Source organism: Chenopodium album, chromosome 10, assembly GCF_948465745.1.
Source record: "Chenopodium album chromosome 10, dcCheAlbu1.1, whole genome shotgun sequence".
Lineage (NCBI taxonomy): Eukaryota > Viridiplantae > Streptophyta > Magnoliopsida > Caryophyllales > Amaranthaceae > Chenopodium > Chenopodium album.
In genome coordinates, this window is record NC_137843.1 from 54,586,697 (window position 1) to 54,596,554 (window position 9,858).

Genomic DNA, 9,858 nt, shown 5'->3' on the forward strand with positions numbered 1-9,858 from the left:
GTCAAGGATGAGAAGCTCAATCTTATTATTGAACATTAAGCATATTCAATAGTCTTAAGCAATAAGCTAGGATTGATAAAACCTTGTAAACATATGTTGAATTATCTCTATTTCCCTTTTCCTTGCAATTAATAACTATATTTCATTAATTGAACTTATGCATTATACTCAACAATATATCAAAAAAGTTCGCGTACTATATATATATATATATACTCGTTTAATGCAGAGTATCATATATAATTTAAGGGTACTTGTAGTAAACATAATACGATCCTAACACCAAACAAATACCTTCATTTACAATTTTAAGCTAATTATTGAAGTATTAATCTTTAAGCACTTCCATGGAATTGGAAATCTCAGCCTTGTAAACATAGCATCTAGCTATAACCAAGAAAAGGAAGAAATTTACCACATTAACTATCACAAATAATCCATAGTAATAATCAAGATGAGAGGCATTAAGGTTGTTCAAAATCCATCCTTGGTGACCATGTTGTGCTGTGAGGCGCGAAACTGTTGATAAGAGAAAGCTGCTTAGATAGTTTCCTATACCAAGAGTTGTAGTAGAATAGGCAGTTCCAAGGCTCTTCATTCCCTCAGGAGCTTGATCATAGAAGAACTCAAGCTTGGCCACCTCAAGGATTGCATCGGCGACCCCCATGAGCATGAATTGAGGAAGCAAAATAAAGATTGACAAAGGAAGTTGAGCACCACTCTCAACCAACCCATGTTCCCTTGCAACACTTAGTCTCTTCCTCTCTACCAAAGATGATATTGTCATGATTATTATGTGAACGATTAGTCCTAGTCCCATTCTTTGAAGCAATGAGATCCCTCTTGGATTTTTGGTTATTTTTCTCATCAATTTCACAAAGATTTTGTCATAAAAGACAATAAAGATGAGCATTGAGATCGTCATAAACCCTGTTAGGCTTGCAGGGGGGATGTGAAACTTGCCTATGCTCCTATCTAGGGTAGTCCCTTGCTTGATGAAAAGGGTGTGTACCTGAGCTACCATGGTACTTGGGACTAAGGTAATGATCAAGATTGGAATCATTCTTAGCATTTGCTTCGTCTCCTCCACTTGTGTAACCGTGCATAGCTTCCAAGGGTCTTTTGAACTAGTGACCACCGCGGCTTTGTTAAGGAACCTACACAAAGTTAAGGAATCAAACATTCTTCTCATTATCCATCGATATAGGACTTAGGTTGTTACATGTATTCGTTATGTCAACTAAGCTTATGTATCATAGCTATGAAAACAAGTTAAGTAAAGGCGGATTAGATTGTTCACTAACTTCAAGGAAGAAGTTAACTCGATTTTGAACTTCCCATGCTTCGCATACTCATCCAAGTCAAGCTCGTACAATTGCTTAGTAAAAGACGCTTTTCGATTTCTTATGGCAGCCACAATAACCTTAGCCATCCTTGTAACAGGACTACCAGTAGGCAATTTATGCCTATAAAATGGAGTTCCAGCTAAAAAGATTGAGATTGATATTGCAAGCCCAATAGTTGGTAGTCCATATCCCAAAGCCCAGCCCACATTATCTTGGATGTAGACTAGGATTGTGTTGGCAAACAAGGTTCCAAAGAATATGCTAAACATCCACCAATTGAAGAATGATATTTTATGGGCCTTCTCCTTGGGCTCAAAATCGTCGAATTGGTCCGCCCCGATGGTGGAGATGTTGGGCTTTGTACCACCAGTCCCAATCGCTAGAGTGTAGAGTGCACCATAGAACACACCTAGTTGGAGTGGCGACGCCTTCTTACAATCGAACATTTGGGCTTCATTGCACGGGGGTGGTTTTAGTCCAGGTAGTGAAACCGCTAGTGTTAATACCGACATTCCCTAAACAAAGGAGAAAAACAACAAGAAACATTATATATGTTAGTCACGTAACAACTATTAAAGATGAGCATTAAAATCTAGTGGTTGAAAATGGTGATATTAATTACTGTACCGAGAGATAAATGGCACAAGAAATAAGGAAAGTCCAATAACGTCCAAGGTAAGCATCGGCGACATAAGCACCTAAAATGGGAGTCATCCAAATGGTACCAACCCAGTTGGTAACATTGTTGGCTGATTGCACGGTTCCTTGATGGAGTTTTCTTGTCATATACAACACCAAATTTGATGATATACCATAGAATGCCATTCTTTCAAACACCTCGTACGCTGCCCAATCACCATTAACCAAAGTCAAAAGTCAACAATTGTTAGCGATTACTCCCTACCTACCTACTCAATCATTATTACTTTAATTACGTTAGTATTCAGCTTCGTTTATGCATCTTATGTAGTTTTAACTTCTTATCTCAATTTCTACGTATCTTTAAATTAAAAAGTGAACAAAGTAATGAATCTAAGACTGTATGACAAAATCATGCATAAATTTAACTTAATATTTTCACATTTGACTCTTTTTTTAAGCAACCTTAATATATTTTTCTTATTTTTACGTAATAGTCAGTCAAAATAACCCCAATCACATCCACCACTATACGGAGTATAATTTGTCAGTTGGTCAATGGTTATAGTAAATGCGTGCTTCTAATTTCTAACGACGTAGTACATTCCAAAGTTATTGTGGTAGTGGAGTGTGGACCAACTTTAAAATTGACTAATCGCAGCTTGGTAAATGCACAAGAAGATAAGCATAAGGTCCATAAAAAAAAAACAAGTTGGTGGACGGTTTGGAAGATTATTCAACTTGATCAACAAGTTTTGGAGAACTTAAATGGCATCAATCACTCAATCAGACAAGAATAATAATTTTATAAATATATACTCATTTTTAATGTAAAACACCTTATGATTCTCTTATATATTCAACTAGAACACATTCGATTGTATCTGGTATATTTAGCATCATAGTATTCAAGATTATCATGCACCAAATAGAATAATATCTTCCTATCATTTGAATTCGGATTACATTAATTGAGGCCGACCATAAGAGGGTGACTATTTAACATCGTCCATTTTAGTGGGGTAAAATTTAGATTGACCTACGACAGTAACTTCAATACACTTTTTGAAGCTTAAAAAATATTACAGCTATTTAATATTCGGGTCATTCAATAATATAGCACAAGGGAAATTGTATACTCAGGGCATGTTCACTTCAGTTAAATTCAGTTCAGTTCCAATCAGTTCAGTTCAGTTCAGCTCTTAATTTCCTTCTCTCATAAAATATTCAATTCAGCTCTTAATTTTCTTCTCTCATAAAATATTCATTTCAGCTCTATTCGATTTAGTTCAGCTCCAATCAGTTTAGTTCATTTCACTCCACTTCAATTCAGCTCAGCTCAGTAAATGTGAACAGGCCCTCAATATCTATCAAAAATGCATTATTGATTTTCACGTTTATATGTACTTCTACAAAATTATTGGCTAAAATGAAAAAAAGAGAAAAAATCTTGTTTGATTAATCAAACCATAAGTTTAACCTAATATACCATGTTAGCAGCCATTGTTTTAAATTATATATTCCGTATGTATGAGCTTTTTGAGATAATAGAGTCTTAATATATCTAAATTATATGAAGATTTAAGGTTGAATAGCAATTTCATCTTCAACACTTAACATGAAAACATATCATTAATTGTTTGACTAGTGTGACTTTTGAACTAAATAATATTTAGCTATTTCTCTCATACCTTACATAGATTCAATATTCCAAAGAAATAACCAAAAAATTATGTGGTACACTTTAGCTTGCATGATTTTTGAATAAGGTAGTACACTAGTACAGTTTGTCTTAGACTACGATTTGCTATCAATACCCAAACAAATTTGACATACACCAATTTTTTTATGAACCCAAGGTTGAAGACAAAACCATGAGAATTAGATAGACACTACGGAGTAGAAATTTATACACTTGGTTACTTCGTACTGTATTTACCAAGAAACAATCCTACACATTTCAAGATTTATTTATTGTTAAAAAAACTAAAAAAAAAAAAAAAAAAAAAACGTACCAACAACAAAATAACAAGCTTTCCAACCCCCGCGTTTGGATCTACGAACAGGGTTTCCTCTAAGATCAACTGTTCCATCCTTTGTGTAATCATCACCACCGCCTTCTTCCACCGCCATCGCCGCCGCCATTATTGACACTATTAAGTAGTGGCTAAACTAGCGTAATAGAGCTTATAAATATAAGTTTTTTGTGTAGATACATATTGTAAGTAATTTCAAGTTGTGTTTGTTTTTTTCTAGGAAGCTCGTTCATTTCATGGTTGTAGGAGGTTATCTCTTGCTATTTGTACTCTTTTGGCTCTTAGTAGGCTTGTAGCATACTCGTATTAATGTACTACGTACGTCTGTACGAGTACATCCACACTGTACATGAAGTTAACACCCCTGACCCACCTATTTATAAGTCTAACACACTTACAAAACCTTAACTTTACATACCCGACTATCTATAGAGAATAATACTTCCGTACGATTGTACGGAGTATTGGGCTTTTAGCATTTTGTCACTTTCAAATTGATTTCTACGTATCAAGCAAAGCTTCCTAGAGTTGGTGGGGCTCGAATTTGTGACTTTGGCTCGAACTTGTGACCTTAAAGTCACAAGGTCGAGCCCCACCAACTACAAAATGCTGGAAAGTAGGGGGATTTTCTTACGTCCTCCTCTACTCTTAAGCGTCGACCTGTGAAGTTGGGTTGGCTAAACCTATAAAAGGTGCCAACTTAGTAGGGTCTTTTATCTTACCTACCAAAAAAAAAAATTTAAATAATTGATTTCTACGTATATTTTATCATGGTCAAAACTATTTTTAACTATTGTTATCAAAGGATGTGTTGGACTTGGTACGATAATGTGTACTCCCTCCGTTTTTAAATACTTGTTTCGCTTTCCTTTTTCGATCGTTTTTAAATACTTGCTTCATTTCCTTATTTGGAAAATTTTTATAATATTTAATTAATTTCTCTCACCTAGTGGACCCACCATTAATCATATTTTATTAATTTCATGTTCTCTCCCCTCCAATTCTCTCCACTACTTTTGCTTTTTACAATTTTTTATTCTTTCACCTATCCCACTACCTCTATATTTTATTATTTTCTCCAATTTCTCCTAAAACTCCGCGCGTGGAGAAATGGAGCAAGTATTTAAAAACGGATGAAGTATTTAATTATATTATACTACGTATTAGGCTTGTATATCAAAATTTTACTACTACATAATTAAAGATTATTGAGAGTGGGGAATAGCTCAAGTGGTTAGAGTTCTCCTTCCGATTTCACGATTTTGAGATTGATTCTCATCATCTGCCTTTGTGATTATCTCACACCCAAAATAAAAATAAATAAATAAATAAACCAATGACTATTGATTAATTTCACATTTTCCTTATTTCTAAAGCTTTCCGAACTTTCGAAGACTAAAATAAAATTACTATGTCATGTGTATTAGATATTTCACGTTAATTTGGCTTAGGGAATCAGTTAGGCTTAAATCAAATTGCCTAAAGCATGCTTTTCTTCTTTTAGTCAACAATTCAGTTCACAAGGGAACAATGTCGAGTGGAGTTGGGTACAAAACAAAGTAAAATATCATCGATGTATGTCAACGACTAGCTTAGTTTATTCGAGTCTTAACAGATAGTGTTCAAGACGTGAAATCAATTCTTGTTTACTTGTACGTCAATTATTTTTTTTGCCATAAAAAAATATTCTATAATGTCGATTTCAAATTATGTGGAGGCAATTTACATTTCGAAATCCAGTGTTCCATGACAATAATTGTCATGAAATAGTCGTCATTGATGCAATTCATCTCTAAGCACGTCCATTGAATCAGAAATTTCAGCCCTATAAACATAAGACCGAGCTATGAGCAAGAAAATGATGAAATTTACCACATTAAGTATGACAAAGAACCCATAGTAATAATCAAGATGAGAGGCGTTAAGGTTGTTCAAAATCCACCCTTGGTGTCCATGCTCGGCTGTAAGGCGCGCAACTGTTGATAAGAGGAAACTACTAATATAATTCCCAATACCTATAGTCGTAGTTGAATAAGATGTTCCAAGACTCTTCATTCCCTCAGGAGCTTGATCATAGAAGAACTCGAGTTTTGCCACTTCTAGGACTGCATCAGCAACTCCTAAGAGAACGAATTGAGGGAGTAAAATGAAAATTGTTAAAGGAAGTTGTGCACCACTTTCAACCATACCATGTTCCCTAGCAAAACCAAGTCTTCTCCTCTCTACTAATGATGAAACTATCATGATGATTGTGTGAAGTACTAGGCCAAGTCCCATTCTTTGAAGCAATGTAATCCCTCTTGGATTTTTGGTTAGTTTTCTCATGAATTTTACGAAGATTTTGTCATATAGAACGACACAAACGAGCATTGAGAATGTTGTAAAGCCGGTTAGGCATGCTGGTGGGATGTGGAACTTGCCTATGCTCCTATCCAATGTAGTACCTTGCTTGACGAATAGGGTTTGTCCTTGAGCTAACATCGTGCTTGGGATGAAGGTTGTAATCAAGATTGGAAGCATTCTTAGCATTTGCTTCGTCTCTTCCACTTGTGTAACCGTGCATAACTTCCAAGGATCCTTTGAACCTGTGACTACCGCGGCTTTGTCTAGGAACCTACAAACAGCCATGTATTATAAATAGATGATTTTATAATCATATTGTCTAGTATGTGCAATCATAGCCGATATTTTATCTACATAACAGTCCATTACACAATATGGTACGTTGAATATAATTGTCAATTTGTCATAGTATATAACAACTTAATGCTACAATAACACAACTTTATAATTACATGCTTACTAAAAATTGAGATTGAGTGTCAAGTCATTATTCACAATCACTAACCTTAAAGATGAAGTTGATTCCACTCTGTACATCCCACCCTTGGTGTACTCAACCAAGTCAAGCTCGTACAACTGCTTAAGGTCACTAGGGAACGAGGCGTTCCGGTTCCTAATGGCAGCCACAATAACCTTAGCCATCTTTGTGAAGGGACTTCCAGTAGGCAATCTATGCCTATAAAACGGACTTCCAGATAAAAATATTAAAATGGATATGGCAAGCCCAATAGTCGGTAGCGCGTACCCGAGAGTCCAGCCCACATTGTCTTGGACATAGACTAGGATTGTGTTAGCAAACAAGGTTCCAAAGAAAATACTAAATTCCCACCAATTGAAGAATGAGAGTTTTTGGGCCTTCTCTTTGGGCTCAAAATCATCAAATTGGTCTGCCCCAATTGTTGAGATGTTGGGCTTGGTCCCACCAGTCCCGACTGCTAAGATATAGAGTGCTCCATAAAAAACAGCTAGTTGAAGTGGTGAGGCCTTCTTACAATTGGATAATTGGGCTTCATTGCAAGGAGGTGGTTTCAGCCCAGGAAGTGAAACTGCTAGTGTTAGAAGTGACATTCCCTAAACAAAAAAATGATGATACAAAAATTAGGTTAGGATCTCTTCACCTGAAATAAGATAAATTGATTGGGAATTTTTCGAATGTTTGATATGTATAGATGGTCTAATATGATAATTTGATTGAACTTTGACTATATTTGTGCGGTTATGTTATAATAAAGATGTTATCAGGTGGATTAAGATTTTAGAGATTAGAGAGTTATATTACCGAGAGATAAATGGCACAAGAAATGAGGAACGTACGATAACGTCCAAGGTAGGCATCGGCGACATAAGCACCGATAATAGGAGTCATCCAAATGGTGCCTACCCAATTGGTTACATGGTTGGCTGACTCCACTGTTCCTTGGTGAAGTTTTCTTGTCATGTACAATACCAAATTTGATGATATTCCATAATATGCCATTCTTTCAAACACCTCATACAATGCATACAGTGCATAGTCACCCAAAAAATATCAAATGCATGTAACTATTCTAAAGAAAACTTCAGAAACATTTATTAAAATTTCTCAGATAAATCCCCAGCAGGATTCGAACCCGTGGTCTTACAACTTGACTTTCAAAGTATCAATCACAACAAGATACGTACTCAAAGCTAAGGATGTCACTTGATATGCTAGTTGTATACATTGTATGTATATCATTAATTTCATTAGCTTTGGTAATTATCTTTAGTTTTAGTAACTTACTAGGTAAAGTCCCGTGCCGTGCACGATTATAATTAAACTTTATAAAGAATGGTTTTTTTTTTTTTTTTTTTTTTTTTTTTTTTTTTTTTTTTTGGGAGAATAAAGAATGGTTGTTAATTTAACAATAATTTATCCAAAAAAAAAAATATTTGTGACAAAATAACTTAAATTTTAATTTATACCAAATGCGTAAAGGTTATTATTTTGAAAAAAATAATTTAGTAATAGAAATTTAGAAGCTATTAGGTTTTATATAAGAAAATGAAAATATAAGCTTAGGTTAGTACCTGTATATGTCTTCAAAAAAAAAAAAAAAAAAAAAAGATTAGTACCCATATATGAACTCATATACATACATTTGTCCTTATATTTTTGTTGACACACTTTGACCGGCATTAAATGAAAATTTAGTTGATTTTATATTACTTTAGGATAATTAGTATTCCGTAATCAACTTTTTTAAAATATATTTATAGTGAGTAGTAGCGGTTTTTATTTTAATTTTAATAATCTCATTGCATAAAATGTCTAGAGTAATTAGATTGAAGTTTTCAATATATGTTGAGTTAAAATATTTTACACTATTCACGTGTCATCATTTACTTAATTTATTTTACCAATATAATATGATCATATATTATGTTGTTGGATTTGTCATATTGTCTGCTTTTATATATATAAAAAAAAAAAATCATAATTTTTAATGATCTCTAATTAAAGATGTTAATAATTAAAGTTGTGTCTTGTCTTGGCAAATGTGCAAATCCAACTCTAGCCTATAAAAAACAGAGGGAGTATAATATAATAAATAATTTTGTTCAGTTGTTTGTATAAGCGTTATGTATAATTTTAAGATTCGTATAAATTACGCTACCAAAATGATTTTTCTATTTTTAATTAAAATAAATTTTATTGTCAAATGATTAATGTTGGAGGAAAAAATTGATATTCCTTATTAATATTATAATAATCTTGGACAATGATATATTTCAATACCTTATTTTTAATCTATGTTAGTGTATTTGTAACTAAAAGATTAATAGTATATAGAATATATGTTAAAAAAAATTAATTGAGTATGATTGGATTAGATATGTTGTCAAAATAGAAATAAGTATTATTGTAGCTTATAAAATGGAAGTCATTAAAATTTGGCAAAAAAAAAAAAAAAAAAAAAAAAAAAAAGGAAAGTGTAAAAAGGAGGGAAAATTATTAATGACATCGTGACAAGTGTCATTTTAGGATCGCTTTTAGTATAGTTTATAATTGATTGATTAATTCTATCCTTCATTCCTATCCTTTAGGTAAAGATATCAATCAATATATAGTTGTAATCGTTGCATTAGTCATAAACTCGTAAATAAATACATGATTTGTGACAACAAATGACCAAATGAGGCGACGGTGTTGTCAAAAATATAAATACCGAGTAATGAATAATAAAAAACCAAAAATAGTAAATTATTTTTTGTTCATGATTATTTTTTGTTTGGTGCGTATGGTGAAAGATGTTCTTGAGGGGAAAAATTTTCCGTCAGGTCTCAATGATGCCTTCTTAGTTCTCATTCCAAAGGTGGAAATTCCAGAGCATGCTAAGCAATTCAGGCCAATAGGCCTATGTAACATTACCTACAAAATTGTGACTAAGGTAATTGTTAATAGGCTTAAACCGATCTTACCATCTCTCATATCACCTACTCAATGTAGTTTTGTCCCTAAAAGGCAGATTACA

The 9,858-nt window shown here is 33.5% G+C and overlaps 2 protein-coding genes across 2 annotated transcripts; both read right to left on the reverse strand.

Moving 5' to 3' along the window:
* Positions 1 to 177: 177 nt before the first annotated feature.
* LOC145564146 (protein NRT1/ PTR FAMILY 5.2-like) lies at positions 178 to 4,346 on the reverse strand. The gene is made up of 4 exons (XM_081624483.1): positions 4,001 to 4,346; positions 1,974 to 2,191; positions 1,305 to 1,861; positions 178 to 1,157 (listed from the first exon to the last, which is right to left on the reverse strand). Exons 1-4 carry the CDS (start codon positions 4,128 to 4,130, stop codon positions 329 to 331), a joined length of 1,734 nt encoding a protein of 577 aa, XP_081480609.1. The 5' UTR covers positions 4,131 to 4,346; the 3' UTR covers positions 178 to 328.
* Positions 4,347 to 5,794: 1,448 nt separating this feature from the next.
* Positions 5,795 to 7,859, reverse strand: LOC145562554 (protein NRT1/ PTR FAMILY 5.2-like). The gene is made up of 3 exons (XM_081622860.1): positions 7,644 to 7,859; positions 6,870 to 7,435; positions 5,795 to 6,635 (listed from the first exon to the last, which is right to left on the reverse strand). The coding sequence occupies exons 1-3, from the start codon at positions 7,839 to 7,841 to the stop codon at positions 5,795 to 5,797; spliced, it is 1,605 nt and encodes a 534-aa protein (XP_081478986.1). The 5' UTR covers positions 7,842 to 7,859.
* Positions 7,860 to 9,858: the final 1,999 nt, after the last annotated feature.